The sequence below is a fragment of the Homarus americanus genome, unplaced genomic scaffold (genome assembly GCF_018991925.1).
Source record: "Homarus americanus isolate GMGI-L3 unplaced genomic scaffold, GMGI_Hamer_2.0 scaffold7968, whole genome shotgun sequence".
Lineage (NCBI taxonomy): Eukaryota > Metazoa > Arthropoda > Malacostraca > Decapoda > Nephropidae > Homarus > Homarus americanus.
In genome coordinates, this window is record NW_024729865.1 from 102,332 (window position 1) to 122,200 (window position 19,869).

Here is a 19,869-nt window from a genome sequence, read left to right on the forward strand (position 1 = left end):
CCTAACCCAGCAGGCAAAATGTGTGCCGTCTTTAGGAAATTAACCGACCGAGAGCGAAGGCGTAAGTATTGTGTTGTGGACGTGAGGTGATGGTGTGTTGTTGTTACTTGTGAGAGGGAGGAGAGGGGTGAGAGGGAATGAGGGAGGGAGGGAGGTGGGGAGGGAGGGAGGTGTGGAGGGAGGGAGGTGGGGATGAATGAAAGGGAGAGAGAATCATTCATATTATCCCCGTGTTATACATCAACACTGTTTACATTCTCAAAACCATAAAAACTCTCTCCACTTTCGCGCCAAAATATTTCCCGCCAAAATATTTCCCGCCACCAAACTACAGGGCCACCCCCAAAAAAAATCCAGATATTAATATACATAACCTTTTAACACCTGGCCATTCGTTCTCGACGACCCTGTATATTTCTGTCATTATTTCTCCCAGCGATAACGTCATCTAAAGTGGCAACTCCAAGTGGCCATCACAATGAGATATTACCCCCTAAAGGGAATCTCTTATACGAGTTCGACTCGTTATGGCCCTTAGTCTTATCTTTCCGTTTCCCTGAGAATTTACCCGCTGGTGTGTGTGGCTACGTGCGTCCCAGTGGCTAAATATCAATATTCTACTAACTTAAACACGTACAACAATTTAGAGACATACAGATATACATACAGACAGACAATAACAATAGCATTAATCAATTACCAACACCTACCTACCTTAACTATCAGATGGCGTCCTGGGTCGTCTCAACAGCCACGGTGATTGGGTATAATACTTTACGATTGGGTCCTCTAGTGTCACATGGCTAAATTGTCGACTCAAGGACCAGGGTTCGAATCTAGCAGAGCGTATGGTTGTGTTTACGTTTCTTTATATCGGGGTTTTTACGTTTCATTATATCGGGGTTTTTACTTTTCTTTATATCGGGGTTTTTACTTTTCTTTATCTCGGGTTTATGTTTTTTCATATTGAGGTTTTTACGTTCATTATACCGGGGTTTGTTTACGTTTATTATATCGATACCCTTAAAATTACTCCCTTTAACTCCTACCCCCAGTGCCCTTAAAATCTCCCTTTAAATTCTAATCCCCCATCACCCTAAAATCTTCTAAATATTCTCCCTTTAAAATCCTAATCTTAAGATCTCACTCTGTGTGAGAGAGAGAGAGTCTTTGTGATGATGATGAAGGCAGTCTCTCTCTCTCTCTCTGTCTCTCTCAACAGGTCGCAGGTTCAGGAACACTTACCCCGCTAATGTTTCCCCGTCAGGAGGGCTCTGGTAAAGCCTTGAGCCCCACTACACGTGATTGGAAGGAAGAGAACGAGTGGCTAAGGCCAATTGGGTCGTTAGAGTTTTGTGCGTGAAGGAGTGTACCAGCGCCTGTGAGGTCTTGTTCCCAGTGTGGTGCTGTGTTTGAGGAGCACCTGTCTGAGGGGGTGTAGAGGTGAGGGTGTAGACGTGAGGGTGTAGACGTGAGGGTGTAGACGTGAGGGTGTAGAGGTGAGGGTGTAGAGGTGAGGGTGTAGACGTGAGGGTGTAGAGGTGAGGGTGTAGACGTGAGGGTGTAGTTGTGGGATAATCGAATTTTTTCCTCATTACGCCATTAAAGGTATATTATGGGCGATCGTTCGTCTGGCGTAGCGTATCCAAAAGTACTATTGGAGGATTTATATCAACATTGATGTTTTATTAACTAATTCTCCGTGATCCTGAAGTATTAAATGCCGAAAGCAGTTCAAAACGTCAAATATTATTCCAAGAATGCGAATTTAAGACTCACGACCAACAGTAAAATAAACCTCAGTATTTTACATAATTTTCTGGGAGTTTTTGTTTACTCGCCGCGCCAACAAGTGATATTCCTGCCTGCCTTCGTGATGTACAGTCAGAAGGTAAACAGTGTGGGATGGCACGATATGGTGCTGAATATGTACGACGAGGCAGTTCCAGTGAAGGTAGTGTTCTCCATCCATCCACACACACACACACTACTAATTTGCTGTCATTCGGAATCGAGTATGACGATCATCCAGCTATAATACAATGATACGAGTTATTAAGGATGTCACCTAGGTTGGTGAGTTCTGAGGTGACTAAACAGACCGATACGGGACCGGCAGAGTCGTTCACTGATGTTGCACGTGTAGAGGGCTACATCTAGTGTGGGAGGGGTGGCGGCAGCATCTTGCTGGCTTTGTCTGCCTCCATATGCAGTCGGGCTAACTCGAAAGTATTGACACCTGCCTAAGCAAGGTATTGGTGACAATGAGGTTGTGTGCAGCACACTTGCTGAGAAGGAGTAGGCCGTTGGGATTACACTTGCCTAGTCCATTTCCCCCTATGGTTCCCTGCCAAATGTCAGCATCTCTGCCAACTCTGGCATTGAAGTCACCAAGGAGCACAACCTTATCTTCTCTGGGGATAAAGGTTAGCACTCTGTCAAGGTCGGCATAAAAGGCCTCCTTGATGTCATCCTCTGCATCCAGTGTTCGGGTGTGTGCACTGATGAAGAAGGCATGACGTGAGTGATTCAGTGGAACTCAGAGCGTCATGAGGCGCTCGTTGATGCCAATAGGCATTTCAGTTAGCCTGTGTAGGATGCGTTGGCGGATGGCAAAGCCAACTCCATAAATGCGGTTTCTCTCTACAGCAGGCTTACCCTTCCAGAAGAAGGTATAGCCCGACCCCCGTTCTGTGAGTCGGCCCTCGTCTGGGAGGCGGGACTCACTAATGGCTGCTAGGTCGATGTTATACCTAGCCAGCTCTTTTGCCACAAGGACAGTTCTTTCAGGACGCTCATTTGTGCCAGTATCCAGAAGGGTCCTGACATTCCATACAGTGACCATAAGAGGTTGCATAGTCTGTTTTTGCTTTTACCTGCGATTGTGTTTTCGACCGCATAAAGATTACCTTACTGGGTGCGGTTGCCCAGTCAGGTTGGTTCTTTAGTCAGGCTATGTTTAGGGCACCTTTTCTAGCCCTCCTTGCCATGTGGGGTGAGCAGAGTGGCTTCTCGAAAGGGCTGCTCAATCACACAGACAGGACCGGATTGCACTGCTGCCTAGATCACACACACACACACACACACACACACACCTACACTATAATATTAATACCTGCATCTTGTTTCACGCATATAGAAGATTTCTGGTAGTTGTGGTATAATATAATATATGGTCTATTGTACGGTGCCAGAGTCCTGCTAGATGATACGATATTAGACACAGACAGACAGACAGAAAGATGTTTAGTTAGTAAAATCGTCATACAAGTTTATACTGATTCAGCATGTACAGGTATATAGACAGTGTGGGTATATGAACAATGTAGTCAACATATTAATTTTCTGCACCTTTATAGTGATATACAATATGACACACCGGACCAAGAATTCTGAACAACACTCATTTACGCGGGTGATTCCTGTTAATTTCTCTGTATTAACTATATGTGATATAAACAATACCTCCTACTGGTTATACAATGCATCACACAACCAGAAATACCATGGCCTCAGTCTGTGATCGTTGCAGAGGCCACCAGACCAAGGGGGTGCAGAAATTTTTGGGGCTGACTGTACCTAGACAGTGCAGGTATATAAACAATGTACCTAGACAGTGCAGGTATACAAACAATGTACCTAGACAGTGCAGGTATACAAACAATGTACCTAGACAGTGCAGGTATACAAACAATGGTAAACAATATGTCGATTCGGCAAAGGATAATTGACAGTCATTATATTTTATTCCCTGCTTATTATTATTGTTATTATTATTTTATTACTATTATTATTGACGGGATTTTGTGAGTACAGCAGCCTGTGTGTTTGTCTGTCAGTGTACATAAGACCTTCCGTGACCTAACCTAACCTTCCGTGACCTAACCTCACCTTTGTGTCATATAAACTTATTCATCGTGGTAGAAACGTAAGCCTGCCTTTGTCTTCGAGTCCAAAAAGGTCGAAATCTTCAAGAAAAAAGGTCAAAGGTCATGATGTCAGTTGAGTTTGCATCCTCCTCGAGTACAAATCAAGCCAGGTCACCCTCACCTTCAAGTAGTAACTCAGGAGAATTTATGCGTGAAGTTTGAGCAGTTCCTCGACTTCTTGACTCAGTTGGGTAGTTTTTAAAGGCAAAATTGGGGAAATAATCTTGCCTGTTGTGATGTTTTTATGACTGAGAAGGAGGGGCCTCAGGCGACAGGAAGTGACAGTGTGTTGGGAAGGTTATATGAAAGAAAGACAGTAACTAACTGTCCATCCGCGAAGTTGGTTATAAGACATCACATAAACAAGAGTGTTACCCCGGAAGACAGACAGACAGACAGACAGACAGACAGACAGACCGACAGACAGACCGACAGACAGACAGACAGACAGACCGACAGACAGACCGACAGACACTAGGTAGCGTGACACCGTGCCCTCTATCAACACTGAAAGTTACTGAGAAATATCGAGTATAAACCATTTTACGATTGGGGTAGAGTGATAAATATTGCAGTTACGACTTCGTGTGAAAAATATTATAATGAATATTGAAATTCCGACTTTATGACTGCTAAATATGGCGTAAAATACTGAAACTTATGCTTGAAAAATATTACTGGTATTGAAATTATTTTGGAATTTATAGATGAAAAATATTAACTAAAAAATCACTCGCTCTAACACACACACACACACACACACACACACACACACACACACACACACACACTCACTCACTCACTCACTCACTCTCTCTCTTGTCCACAGCTGTTCTTGGCGTGTCTGTGCAACCTCCAGAATGAGTCGCTCCTATACGAGGTGGATACAGACAAACTCTTCAGTAACATCCAAGAGATCTACTGCGCCAACCTCACCTTCTGGAGGGAACACGTCGTCAGGATGTTGGAGGCTTCTAGGTCCTCTCGCCAGCCCCTAGACCCCACCCTGCTGACAGATGCCTTCTATAAAGTGAGTCTTATTTATGTGACGGTCTTGTCAGTAGAGAGTTCTTTAAGAGGTAGCCCTTACTTATTCGCCACCCCTTATTGACATCACCTCCTCATTGACATCACCTCCTCATTGACGTCACCACCTCATTGACGTCACCACCCCTATTGACACCACCTCCTCATTGACATCACCCCCCATTGACATCACCTCTCCATTGACATCACCTCCCCATTGACATCACCTCCCCATTGACATCACCTCCCCATTGACATCACCTCCTCATTGACGTCACCACCCCTAATTGACGTCACCACCTTTTCAGTAACTCAAAAACGATATCAGTCTCCGGAGTTTATGTTAGTTATGTTGGATAATTTCACGCCTTATCCTCCTGTGATGTGGGGCGTAAGATGAAGTCCTTTGAGAGAGAGCGAGAGAGAGAGAGAGATTATGCATATGTTCTCTCTCTCTCTCTCTCTCTCTCTCTCTCTCTCTCTCTCTCAGTTTTTGTCTTCTCCGTTCGTTTGAGATCTTAGTAATACTGTAAACTAATTCTCCTGTCTCTCCCGTCCAGTTCGACGAGTTGTTCCACCCGTACACTCGCTACTGTCTGGAACAAAGCAACTGTCAACTGTACTGCAAAGAAAAAGATCACGACAACGAACACTTCAAAATGTACCTGGCTGTAAGTCGACTCTCTCTCTCTCTCTATCCACTGTTGACTTTATAGTTAATAATAATAATAAAGTTCATAGCTCTATCTTGTCCCCCAGGTGTATTGTTTTGTTGCTGTAAAGTCGTTTATCATATAGCCATTCATGCTGATTGAAAGTCATCTGGGAAATTCTTCACTCAGTTCCTCTCTGGGTTGATTAATGTATCCATAGCTCTATCTTGCCCCCAGAGTTTTGTTATTATGCTCTTAAGGGCGTTTATCCTATTTCTATTAAGTTAAATTTGGAGTTAATGTTTTTTGGGATGTATTACAATATGTTTCTCGCTGTCACTCACGCCATATTGGACGTAGTTGAAGAATTGGTATTTAAAATAACTAGTGTTTGGTTATATTTATCGTTATTAGTGTTGTTGATGTTGTTGCAAATGATCTTATTTTTAACGCTATGTGTTAGGTGTGTAAACTCGTCCAAGACAGGTTAATTAACAGGTAAAGTAATTAAGTGTTTAAGTAGGTCAGAGGGTGTCACCTGGTTGGGTATTGGACGACCTAGTTTAATTCGCCTGATGATTGAACACCCACACGCTACCGGGGATTAGGTTAAAGTAAGTGAGGTTAAATTAGGTTAGGTTAGTTTATAGTATATTAGGTTAAGTTGGATTTGGTTAGGTTAGGTTAGGTTAGTTTATAGTATATTAGGTTAAGTTGGATTTGGTTAGGTTAGGTTATCATTAAGATGTTTAATTATCAAGTGAAATAAGCTGAGGTGTCTAATGTTCACGTGTTCTGTTGATAGTTTAAATCTGTTATCATTACAGCATCTCTCTATCATAACAAGTCACTGTACCTTTTTTTTATGTAGGTTTAAACCCTTTTGTAATTACTGTACTTCAAGACGTAGCTTCCTGTAGTGACTTATAAATTTGTTTCTTAACTGTAGTTGTTGAAAGTTACATTGTAATTACTCCAGACTCTACCTTGCTGTTACGTCTCTTAATAACACACTGCTGGAGCTAAAGTTCATATCTCTCGGTGTTCTGCATCATTAGTAGGTGAGGCTGTGAGGGGTATTATTTTTTACTGTGACTTAACACGTTTGTAAAAGTTTAGGCAGGACCCCCCTCCCCGTCTTACGATCTGGGTGGGTGGCAGAAGTGAGGCTCCCAATGGGGCTCCCTTGGGGGGGGTCCATTTTGCCCCGGGGGTGGATAAAGAAACGATCGTATGTGTGTTATCAAGCCTCGTGCAAGTGCTCCTGCATTACACTTTGCAACAGAAAGTTGTAGCGTGACAGAAGACTGGAGTCCTGGTTTAACTGTGCAGGTCCTTGCACCAGACTTGCGGAATAAAATAATAACGGGAGTAACTAAAAGAGCCAGAGTTTATTTGGTAAGTTTGTTGATACTGACAACAAACTACAAATACAGAATCATTAATAGTTGAGGTAATGGTGCCAAACGAGGGCGGACAGAGCGTGAAATCAATACACTGTCAGTGAGATAAAGAATAGCTCCCACATGTGCAGACGATCCTCGAAAAAAACGTTGAATCATCAATGGTGGAAAAATGATCTGAAATATTGAGTTACCACAATAACATTAGCAGAGTGCTGTACACAGGAGGCCTTGCTTCCCGCAGCTGTGTGATCTGTCACATGTTTTATTACATCCGCATTTCGCGAGCTCTTGGCACACCATGAATTGCGTACTTGGCATGTTGGGTCATGGACAGACTCCATACACCTGCCTGGTACACCGCTCTCCAGTAGACCAGTCCCTCGGAATTCTCACCTTTGACCCCACCTTCAGGCGGCTGCCCTGCCCACTGTCGCCCCGAGTCCCTCTTTTAATGGAAAGCTTACGTTACATGTCCCAGATGATGTTAAACTGTGGCACTTTTCTCAGCTCTGACTGAAGGTGTTTGAAGAGACTCCTTTGGCTGAATTCGTTAGGGAGTTTCCGTTGTCCCTGCCCTCCCCCCCTTTGATCTGGAAGGGTGAAAATAGTGAAACTCCTTTGGGATCCATTACCAAAGGAGGAATAAAAACGTTACCATAATATTTTATACGGCTTTGTATTGATTCACAACCAGTCATAGATGATCGGTCAAATATTGAACCCAATGAAAGGATAAAAAAAACATAAGACGGCCGCCCTACACCAGCTATTGGAGGAAACAGTCTGCCCATTCATAAGTGTTTTGATCATGGAGATCCAACAAGAAACTGGGGAGATATAACTACAGTGCTTCTTTATCTGCTTCTCTCTCCAGGGGGTGAACCCACCATTGGACTCTCACTTCTGCCGCCCTCCAGATCGATTTTCGGGGGATCCAAGAAACAAGAGTAATTCCTTCATTAGACTTTTAGAAACGTAGTAAACCAAGTCCCACCTTCTGTATATGTCATCTCGGGGTCAATAACACTATATCTCTGCTTTATATTGCAACCTTACGTCAGGTTCACTAAATATTAATTCCAGACGAGATCCTACATTAAAGGAATCGTATTCAACTTTGTAACTAAGATTCCAACATTAAATAAATATAAACACCATAATTGACCTGCCGATTAAGCTCCGCCCACATTATTAGTAACCAGTCACCAATCACCTTCAATTCAATTTCAATTTCAATTGTTTATTCCTTGATAGAGGAAGCGGGATCCTAGTGCTGTCACTAGGTACCCCTGTACAATGACGCCAGAAGCATCTGGCAAGCGTAACAAGTATATACAGTATAAATATTATAAAGGGGCTTACTAAAGCCTTAGGAAGGAAGGAAGGATATTCCTTTAACACATAATCAATGTTATTTACAAAATATCTGGCCAGTATGGGGAGGATCATCGTGTCTCCGTCAGGGGGTCATGGAGTGGTGGTCCAGCAGGCGTCACAGAAGCGTTGTGTGTGGGGACAATCACCTTCCCTGAATTATTGCCACCGTTGCTAGGGACGCTATAGAGGGCGGCGCTTTGTAGTGTGGGTACAAAACATGTGAAACTCGACTCAGTTGGCCCTTGTTATGGCCTCGTCTGTGACTATAACTTGAGGTGGAGGTGATAGGGAACACTGCAATGCGGAGTATACTCGGCGGTATATGCGTGTTGGTATATCACATATATATAAGATAGACCCTTGTTTGTAGGTGAGGGACGATATGATTATTACATATACTACTGTGTCCGTATGTCTTATTTGGACACTAATAAGATTTGTTCATCAGCCGCAGCTTATTTCACGCGCTGCTAGGAGGGGTTAGGTTAGGTTAGTATTAGATTAGATTAGCGTTGGGTTAGTTTAGTTTACCTTAAGTTAGAGTATCGTTAGATAAGGCAAGGTTAGCATTAGGTTAGGCTAGATTAACATTAGCTAAGGTAGGATAGATTAGCGTTAGGGTGTTTGATCCTCAGGTGAAATAAACTGGAGGGAGGGGGGGGGGTGCTGCAGGTGATCCTAACGAGGTGTTGCTTGTTACAGTGGTGTGAGACGCAGAAGGAGTGTAACAGACTGCGATTGGTGGACATCCTCGTTCAGCCAATGCAACGCCTTACCAAGTACTCACTGCTACTCAAAGCCATCCTCAAGAAGACTAACCTGGAGGACCACAAGTTGTGCCTTCACAATATGGTGAGTCGAGTTATAACTTCATGACTGTCAGGTATTACTATTATTATTATCATTTATCATCATTACTACTACCACCTTCATTATCATCATCATTATTACCACTACCACCTTCATTATCATCATCATCATTATTACCACTACCACCTTCATTATCATCATCATCATTACCATCGTACTCTCTCTCTCTCTCTCTCATTAACTTTGGGCCCGGAGGAGGTAGGAGAAGAGAGAGAGGGATACTAATGGAATATGTCTGTCGGTCTGTCTTCCTCACCTACAAGGGAACAGGAAGAGTCATTAGGGGTTGATATTAAGGACCAAAGGAGAGCAATTAGGGCGTAAAGGAAACAGAAGGTCCGTAGCATCAAACAATAGTCCCCCCACTACCACTACCCCCCCTACCACCACCACCTCCCCCCCCTACCACCACCGCTAAGACAACCAGTCATTTAAAGGTCTGGAAGAATACTTTAACGTGACGGAATGCTCTTAAGCCATACCGATTCCTGTACAGCTAATTTCTCCTTAGGTGAAATCGCTTCCCTGTAAGTGGTGGCGGTGGTGGTGGGGGTTAGGGAGGGGGCTAGCAGTTTCTATTTTTTGCAATAATCACTTCAACTTGGACATTCTGGGAAAATTTCAAGTTCCTTTATACATAGTCCACTGGGTTTGCTTTGTGATTTACTGTACCCAAACGCTCTTACTTTCTGCTAAGTATTTTCTTCTTCATCCTAAAGTAGTGCAATTACTGTGTTTCTCGATGCTGTAGATTTAACCTGTACCTGTAGATTTAACCTTTACCTGTAAATTTAACCTGTACCTGTAAATTTAACCTGTACCTGTAGATTTAACCTGTACCTGTAGATTTAACCTGTATCTGTAGATTTAACCTGTACCTGTAGATTTAACCTGTACCTGTAGATTTAACCTTTACCTGTAGATTTAACCTTTACCTGTAATTTAACCTGTACCTGTAGATTTAACCTGTACCTGTAGATTTAACCTGTAGCTGTAGATTTAACCTGTACCTGTAGATTTAACCTATACCTGTAGATTTAACCTGTACCTGTAGATTTAACCTGTAGCTGTAGATTTAACCTGTACCTGTAGATTTAACCTTTACCTGTAGATTTAACCTTTACCTGTAGATTTAACCTGTACCTGTAGATTTAACCTTTACCTGTAGATTTAACCTGTACCTGTAGATTTAACCTTTACCTGTAGATTTAACCTTTACCTGTAGATTTAACCTGTACCTGTAGATTTAACCTTTACCTGTAGATTTAACCTGTACCTGTAGATTTAACCTGTACCTGTAGATTTAACCTGTACCTGTAGATTTAACCTTTACCTGTAGATTTAACCTTTACCTGTAGATTTTTAACCTGTACCTGTAGATTTAACCTGTACTGTAGATTTAACCTGTACCTGTAGATTTAACCTTTACCTGTAGATTTAACCTGTACCTGTAGATTTAACCTGTAGCCTGTAGATTTAACCTGTACCTGTAGATTTAACCTTTACCTGTAGATTTAACCTTTACCTGTAGATTTAACCTGTACCTGTAGATTTAACCTTTACCTGTAGATTTAACCTGTACCTGTAGATTTAACCTTTACCTGTAGATTTAACCTTTACCTGTAGATTTAACCTGTACCTGTAGATTTAACCTTTACCTGTAGATTTAACCTGTACCTGTAGATTTAACCTGTACCTGTAGATTTAACCTGTACCTGTAGATTTAACCTTTACCTGTAGATTTAACCTTTACCTGTAGATTTAACCTTTACCTGTAGATTTAACCTGTACCTGTAGATTTAACCTTTACCTGTAGATTTAACCTGTACCTGTAGATTTAACCTTTACCTGTAGATTTAACCTGTACCTGTAGATTTAACCTTTACCTGTAATTTAACCTATACCTGCAGATTTAACCTGTACCTGCAGATTTAACCTATACCTGCAGATTTAACCTGTACCTGTAGATTTACCTCACCTGCACTCTAACCTTACCTGTAATTTTAAATCCCATACCTGCAGATTTAACCTTTACCTGTAATTTCTGAATCCCCATACCTGTAGATTTAACCTGTACCTGCAGGATTTAAACTCATACCTGTAGATTTAACCTGTACCTGTAGATTTAACTCTATACCTGTAGATTTAACTCTGGTACCTGCAGATTTAATCCTTTACCTGTGATTTAACTCTGTACCTGTAGATTTAACCTATACCTGTAGATTTAACCTGTACCTGTAGATTTAACCTGTACCTGTAGATTTAACCTTTACCTGTAGATTTAACCTGTACCTGTAGATTTAACCTGTACCTGTAGATTTAACCTTTACCTGTAGATTTAACCTTTACCTGTAGATTATATCCCTCTCCACCATTGCCTGTCTTTCTCCATTCAATCTTCCTCTCCTTTCCTCCCTCTTCATTTCTCCCACTCCACACCACCTCCTCTCACCCAGCCTCCCACTCCACACCCAGCCTCACTCCCACTCCTCCACCTTCACACCCAGCCTCCCACTCACTCCCCCACCTTCACACCCAGCCTCCCACTCCTCCCCACCTTCACACCAGCCTCACTCCCTCCTCCACCTTCACCCCAGCCTCCCACCCTCCCCCACCTTCACACCCAGCCTCCCACTCACCCACCACCTTCCCACACCCAGCCTCCCCCACTCCACCTTCACCCAGCCTCACTCCACTCCTCCACCTTCACACCCAGCCTCCCACTCCCACTCCCCACCTTCACACCCAACCTCCCACTCCCTCCCCCCACACCCAGCCTCCCACTCCACTCCCACCCCTTCACCCAGCCTCCCACTCACTCCCCCACCTTCACCCAGCCTCCCACTCCTCCCCCCCTTCACCCAGCTCCCCTCCTCCCCCACCTTCACACCCAGCCTCCCCTCCTCCCCCACCTTCACCACCCCCCTCCTCCCACCACCTTCACCCACCCTCCCTCCTCCCCCCACCTTCACCCAGCCTCCCACTCACTCCCCACCTTCACACACCCAGCCTCCCTCACTCCACCACCTTCACACCCAGCCTCCCCACTCACCTCCCCCACCTTCACACCCAGCCTCCCACTCCTCCACCACCTTCACACCCAGCCTCCCACTCACTCCCCCACCTTCACACCCAGCCTCCCACTCACTCCACCACCTTCACAGCCTCCCTCCCTCCCACCACCTTCACCCCACCTCCCTCCACCCCCACCTTCACCCAGCCTCCTCCCCCACCTTCACACCCAACTCCACCCACTCCCCCACCTTCACACCCAGCCTCCTCACTCCACCTCACACCAGCCTCCCACTCACCCACCTCACACCCAGCCTCCCACTCACTCCACCACCTTCACACCCAGCCTCCCACCCACTTCCCACCTTCACACCCAGCCTCCCACTCACTCCACCACCTTCACACCCAGCCTCCCACTCACTCCCCCACCTTCACACCCTCCCACTCACTCTACCTAACAAAAAACTTCTGAAGATGAAGAAAAATGCCCAGGGGACAGTAAAAAAAAAAGAGGTCTTCTATGTTAAGATTTAAAAGGGAAAAACAGACAAAAGTCGAGCTATTTAGAATATTACTTCCCCGTGGCTCCAGTAAGGCTCAGTGAGACTCCAGTGGCTCGCTCTAAATTCTTACTGACTAACTGATGGTGTTTTTTTTTGTGTGGTGTTAGGTTTTGGGGGTCACTCGAAGATTAAACACACCCAATTTATTTCCCCTGATTATTAAAGACCCTATTCAAACACCCTCCCCCCCGCCGCAGTGTTTATATATATGATACTCAGGATAAAATAAGTTGAATAGGGGGGTGAGGGGGGTCTATTCCTCACATAATCCAAATGTTTTTGTGTTTTTATTGGTGTGGTAAATGTTTGTCAACGGAGCTGCTGTAACCTCACAAAATAAGACTCTCCCACCACCTGTTATGACGCAGTGAAGCTTCTCTCTCATTTTCTCTCTGTCTTTCTTTATTTCTCTCTCCCTTTCTCCTCTTTTTTTCATACAATCTCCCTCTCGCACACTTTCTCACATACACTCTCCTTTTCATGACTCCCTCAAGACATTTATAATAAGCTAATGAGTGTGTCATCACCCTCAGATCACCCACGTGGAGAACTTCGTGTCCAACGTGAACTCCGCCTTGAGACACAAACACGAACAGGAGAGACTCAGGGACATTGCCAGAAGGATCGAGGCTTATGAGGCTGTGGTGAGTACTGTGTGTTGTGGTGGTGGTGGATACTGTGTGTTGTGGTGGGTACTGTGTGTTGTGGTGGTGGGTACTGTGTGTTGTGGTGGGTACTGTGTGTCGTGTTTTTCTTGGATCTTTTTTTCTTATTTTGTTCTATGTTCATTAATATTCTTTCTAACAATCAAGGATGTTCTCCAGTAGATTGTCATCAAATATCACCTATAATCAGTCACTCAGTCATCCTCTGCAACGTGATCTCGTATTTCCCCCATCATAAATCACCTACGAATGCCACTGTATTTCCCACCATCCACAGTCCATCATCTTTGTCCTGGAGGGAAATGTGACAAAAATCTCCTAATTGAATAATATTTCCACTACATACCAGAGAGGAAATTTCTCTCCAATGCTGACTCATCAGATCTTTCCATGACATTTTACACCGAGCAAAAATTTCCTCATGTTAACTGACTGAAGTGTGGTACTCCATTAAATGTGAAAATTTAATAGACAAGTTCTCCCCTAATGATGATTTTGCGTGGAAGGACGAAGGGGGAGGGGGGTGTCCTTTTGGGGTGGGTTTTTTAGGGATAAAGACCAACTGACTTTTTATTCACTGATGCTGGTCTGTCTCTTTCTGTCAGTGTGTGTCTCTCCTTTTTCCTATGCTCGGTATAAACCTTGTTGTGGGTTCAACAGGAGACCCGGGATGATGAGCTGGAGCGTATAGTGAGGAACTACTCAGACCTCAACCTGACCCAGCCTATGCCTGGGTGTCCAGAGCACATGCCCAGACACCTCCTGCACCATGGTGACCTCCGATTCAGGGACTCCCACACCTCCAAGATGGATGTCCATGTGTTCCTCTTCACTGACCTCCTCCTCATCACCAAGGTCACCCAGAGGAAAGCTGAGAAAGTCAAGGTCAGTGTGGCCATATATTTTACAGAATTCCTGTGTACTGTAAAATAATAATTAAATTTTATATACTTACACTATAAGAAGTTCTATTTAACCAGCCAGTGCGCTTCACTCTTAACTAAATGGGACATTTTTCACACAAGGAATGTTCTTTGAGTTTTGGCCATCTTTATTATTTCTTTAAAAGTACAGGTAGAGTACAGTCCTAAAAATGGCCACTTGTTCTGTATTAATATTAGACATCTATAATTATCATTACTGTACTGTTATTATAGAGCCTTAAAACTGTACTACTGTAACTTGCTTCTCATAAAAAGTTGATAATTATACAGTGTCAAGTTTTGAAAGTTTTTCAATTAAGGTGATTCATTATTTTAACAATCAAGTGAATCTGTTTATGTGAGGGAACTGATGACTTGTTCATTGTTAAAGTTGATTATGTTTTAATAGTTAACACAGTTTGTATTGTACAGTACTGCTTAAGACAGTTGTGGTCACATGTCAGCCATACAAGAACACTCAACTTTTCTTCTTTTAATGATTTTTACAGAGTTCTTTTGTCTATAAGCATCAATTACTCTTATCTGATGTTTTCACTCTGTACAATCATTAACCGAACCTAAAGAATAAATTTCCAAACTGGAACTGCTGTACATGTAGACTTATGTCAGCATAATACAAAGCTCAGTACAGTATATATGTCGTGTCGTCAGATTGTGCGTCCACCATACCACGTAGAGCGGCTGGTGTTGGTCGACCTGAAGGACAGCACATCTATCGGTCTCGTCGTCATCAATGAGTGGAATGTTGCTGTGGCTGCCTTCACCCTACAGTGTCCGGACTCACGTACACACAGGTCACTCAACCAACACAACACATTATAATTATTGTTGTTGTATTTGGTCTCTAGTTTTTAGAATTTGTTTTTCCAAGTTTACTTTTTCTTTCTAAATGAAATGTACAGTTAATGAAAGTGTGATTGTTTGCCCATTAAGTTTTTATCAATGTTTGTGGTCTCTTTATTTATTTTTTTCATCTTATTGTCATGTGAACTGTGGGTTACTATGTCTTACAGTGGCAGATCCGGGAGTTTTCTAAGGGTAAATGAAGCAAAGACTAAATTATTTCCCCCCCAAATACTTACTTTTTTTACTTAATTTTTGTTTTCAGTAAGTGTGAGGGAGGGGGGTAAGGTGGGCTAGAAAAGATGACATGGTTTGGTGAGAGTTAATGGTTATAATGATGATCATATATTATACAGTAGAGTACAGAGATGTGTAAAGGTCTATATAGTACCCCTGTTTAGGCAAATTTCCCCAAATACTGTAAACTACACAGTACAATATAGTACATTTTACTACTATGTCTACTGTACATTTTGCTCTTACATTTTTTCTTACATAATTCAGTCTAGAAACTAATTGAATATATTGTTTCAGTGGAGGTTACAAAATACTGATGTTGTCATTTGTTTTCCCTCCAGAACGTGGCATGACACACTCAAAAGAGCAAAAGAGCAATACAAGGAGGCGCAGCAAGCACAGGATGTGATGGTATATGATGAGATGACATGTGTGGGTCACCTAGTACCTCGTTCACCTCGCCCTGGCTCATCCAGAGCTTCACGGGTCTCCAGTCTTGTACATTCTCACTCTGGTTCTATAGATCTAAATGAATCCTCTCCAGCTACTCAACATCACCCTAGTATTGACATGAGTGATGTGAGAGCATCTAGTGCCTCCAGCGATGATTCTGTTGCCCAGCCTGCTGCAGAGATCCAAAGGTCGCGATCGCTGGAAGGTGGCGGTTGCGGTGCTATATCCCCTCGTCCTGACCGCCGCCCTGGCTACCCCAAGACTCCCAATACCTTAAGTGTCATACCACCCTATTCTACTGGACAGTCTCTTCCAAACCTCACTGTCGAGTCGGCCAATTCCCTTCGTGTGCCTGGCACCAATGGTAGCAACCCAAAAGCTCTGTCCCCCTGCACTAGAGGAGTGTCCTACCCACCGCCCTCACCACGCACACTTCGTCGGTCAGCCCCAGTGCCACAGTCTCGCAACCCACCGTTAACCAAGGCCCGCCACGTAACCTCCATGATTGGGTCTCCACAGGATGTGGACCAAGGCGAACAGGACGATGCAACGAGAGGCCAGCGTCGTACATATCGCATCGACAGGATGGATAACCGCCGCTACCATACTGCCGGGGCCATCGATGATATCAAGGTATAAAATGACTTGGTTTACTGACTTAAACTGCAATATTATGAGCTTTATTATAAAGTTGGTGTCACTAATCTCTCCTGAACAGTCCATTTACAGTAGGCTCTCGATTAGCCGGATATCAAATAACCGGAAATATCAATTATTCGCAGTTTTGGCAATCCCAGCACTATCCACAATTTTGTCAACTTTTGACAGCCCAAAATAACTTATCCGCTGCACACACCCGTCGAACATCTACGAAATGGAGTGAAGTTGATTGCGGCCAATCATGTGAGGTGTTTCAAACCAGGCGTGTCAACTCAGCCAATCAACAACGAGATGTGATACGGTGGGGTGCGTCTCATTGTGCGCCTCCTGTCCTGGCAATATGTACCGCGAGTCAGTACAGTAGACCGTCCTGCTTTTGTACAACTTGGGACATTTTACGAAAAGTAGAAATGTAGAATCAACTTCATTCAAAAATACAAAATTTTTAATATGAATGAAGATACAGTTGTACCTGCATATTAAACCAACTGATGAGAGCGTTGATGAGGGCACTTACCTGACTGTGACCTTAGCTAACCCCATGTTATTGTATATGTTTCAGGTCACTATCTGACTGTGACCTGAGCCTTCCCATGTTACCTCACTTCTGGTACTGTCCTTGTATAAGTGTGCATGTGTGTTACTTGTATCTGCACTATTGTAAGAAAAATTGAGGAAATTTCATGAACACACAGTTAAAAGGCTTATGGTTTTTCATGAGGATAGCCAACGTGTTTCAAGTGCCACCCTGGCTTTCAAAAAATAAAAATAAAAAATCTGCCAATGGCCGAGAACGTGATGCTTACCATGGAGATTTCCTGAAGGATGTAAACACACCTTAACCTCTCTTCTGAACATATGTATAATGCTGATGAAGGAGTTATGGCGATGTATATCAAAGTGAATGCACGATGGTGGGACAAAGGCTTCCATATTCAGATTTTAAGCGGAAAGACGATGGATTATCTTCATAATTTGTGTGTACATTGTGGGAACGTACCGGCTCTGGCTTCTCGTTATCGGCTGGGCCCTCAGATCCCACACAATATATAAAACTGCTTCCCGTGCATTATAGAGCCACAAAAGATGACTTGGATAACTCGAGAAATTTTCCAGGAATGGTTTGTTGAGAAGTGTTATATAGAAGGTGAAGGACCATCTCAAGATGCAGTAATGAGTGCAACTGGTATTTTATGTGTTGTGTTTAGACTCGTATTTCTGGTAGACCATTACGTGGCGTGAGTTACCTGCAAACACTGATTATCTGTAGAAGGTCTGCCTCCAACCTCTGTGGGTAATGGAGAGTCTACTGTACCCACACACCCTACATTGTACAGAACTTTTGTGTCAAGTCTTATAGTGCATGTACAGCATAACATATGATGAGTGAGATGATTCTGTAGATGATTTATTATTGATGGTGAAGGAGATCATAATAATCTTTATTTAAAATATTCTCCATGAGTTCTTGAATTAGCAAAATAACAAAGAAAAGATAAGAAATTAATACTAAAGTCCTCTATTAGTGCATATTTCTATATTCATTGTTACATAGAATTACAGAAACATTAATCAATACTTTTCAGACTTTATTAGAGAATGGTTCCTTGTTAATCGGTAAAAGTTGTTTATGATGATCACTTATGTGTCGTCTTCCATAAACTCAAACTAAATAATACTGTAATTTATTACTTACTCCAACATTTTTAATTTTTTTCACTCGCAGAAACAAGATGCTAAGGATGCCACTATCCATAAGCGTCTGTCCTGGAACTATGGGCAGGGGCCTCCACCAACCCGGGACCTTGGGAATGATCAAGGGAAATTAGGTTGTCATAAACACGCTGTCAAGAACGTCTCGTGCGAGTCTGTACACAGCTCCTCGGGGGTTTCCTCGACCTCGTCTCTTCATCGTTCTATGGGATCTGAAGTAGAGGCACTGGAGAATATTGATGATAATGAACTCGAAGGCAAGATGATACACTTCTGAAATATTGACTGGAAAATACACTGAAAATGTTTTACTGTTTGATGCTTGAAGTTGACGATCTATTACACTGCAATATATATTACTTTGTTTTCTGCTATTGAAAATATATAAAATTGAAATGGACAACAGTTGATGGTAGACCTATAGTACACTGGACTCATAATGTATTCTAACTAACTCTTGACCTGCCAGCAGATGCGGAGGCCACCGTGGTAGACCTAACAGTGAGTGATTGTACCAGCCTAAAAATATCTCCACACATCTCTACAACGTATATCTGCCACGACTCTGACATCACTCTTGGTGTATGCTCACAGTATATTACTCAACCAAATAGTTCTCTTGAGGTAAGCCCAGTATAGTATGCATGGGAAAAAATAAAATACAGTTCAGTACTTTCACATATTACACAGCTTCTTGAGACATTACACTTTATCACATTTCCAGCACTACAAATATTTAACCTAACCAGACACATTTGTTAAAAAGTCTACTTGTTTTTCAATGATGTATAAATGTCTACTTAAGTGGTGGTATCTACTGCTTCATGTTCAAAGGGTTTAAACATAAAAGAAAATCAAAGTAGAGTCTGATCAACATCATAAAAGCTAAATAGTTTGCCTAAACCCAAAACTGAAGCCATAATATTTTCCCCCCAAAATTCTCAACCAATCAATCAGGTCTTTCGTTTTGCTATTTCTACTGGGGGAATCTTTTGTATTCAAGAACCTTAAATAATTCCTATACACTAAAAACTAGATCAGTTAAGAACCTAATATTTTGCATATATGTCGCCTAATGTTGCAGAAAGATGGGACGTGATCCTGAGTATTATCACGTGACCCGTAAGTGGCATTTAACTGTTTTCACTAAGCTAAATCAATGTATATTTGTATGACAATTTTACTGAATAAAACTGAACTGAATCCCTTTTTATTTGCCAACAGCCAAGTGAAGGTTGTGAGAATTTGGTGAAGATCGACGTGTCAGAGACGGACCCCGGAATCTCCTCGGTGCAAATCACAGTCACGGAAGGCGCCGCCTCTTCTTCCTCTTCGAATTTGTCCTCCACCAAGTCTCCAGAAAGTGCCCCTGCGAAGCCTGATAATACCAGGATGAAAGAGATCCTCCTGAATGATGCTTCAGTTGAGGCCTCGTGAGTACAGAACTCCAGTTTGCTTGCCTTTATAAAGTTGTACAGTACAGTCAGTTGAGGTCTTGTTCATATGAGGCATATAGAA

The 19,869-nt window shown here is 42.8% G+C and overlaps 1 protein-coding gene across 5 annotated transcripts in view; it reads left to right on the forward strand.

Moving 5' to 3' along the window:
* LOC121866850 (pleckstrin homology domain-containing family G member 5-like) overlaps positions 1 to 19,869 on the forward strand; it is a 117,718-nt gene that overhangs the window by 95,392 nt on the left and 2,457 nt on the right. For 3 of the 5 annotated variants that reach the window (XM_042366590.1, XM_042366588.1, XM_042366585.1), the window contains 10 exons: positions 4,759 to 4,959; positions 5,516 to 5,626; positions 9,094 to 9,243; positions 13,370 to 13,480; positions 14,162 to 14,386; positions 15,097 to 15,239; positions 15,867 to 16,611; positions 18,365 to 18,608; positions 18,824 to 18,975; positions 19,576 to 19,784. In XM_042366590.1, the coding sequence (XP_042222524.1) occupies positions 4,759 to 4,959; positions 5,516 to 5,626; positions 9,094 to 9,243; positions 13,370 to 13,480; positions 14,162 to 14,386; positions 15,097 to 15,239; positions 15,867 to 16,611; positions 18,365 to 18,608; positions 18,824 to 18,975; positions 19,576 to 19,784 (2,291 nt within the window). Of the gene's footprint in view, positions 1 to 4,758; positions 4,960 to 5,515; positions 5,627 to 9,093; positions 9,244 to 13,369; positions 13,481 to 14,161; positions 14,387 to 15,096; positions 15,240 to 15,866; positions 16,612 to 16,806; positions 16,945 to 18,364; positions 18,609 to 18,823; positions 18,976 to 19,575; positions 19,785 to 19,869 lie in introns of those variants that run through there. The other 2 variants (XM_042366587.1, XM_042366586.1) reach the window with 2 other exon arrangements.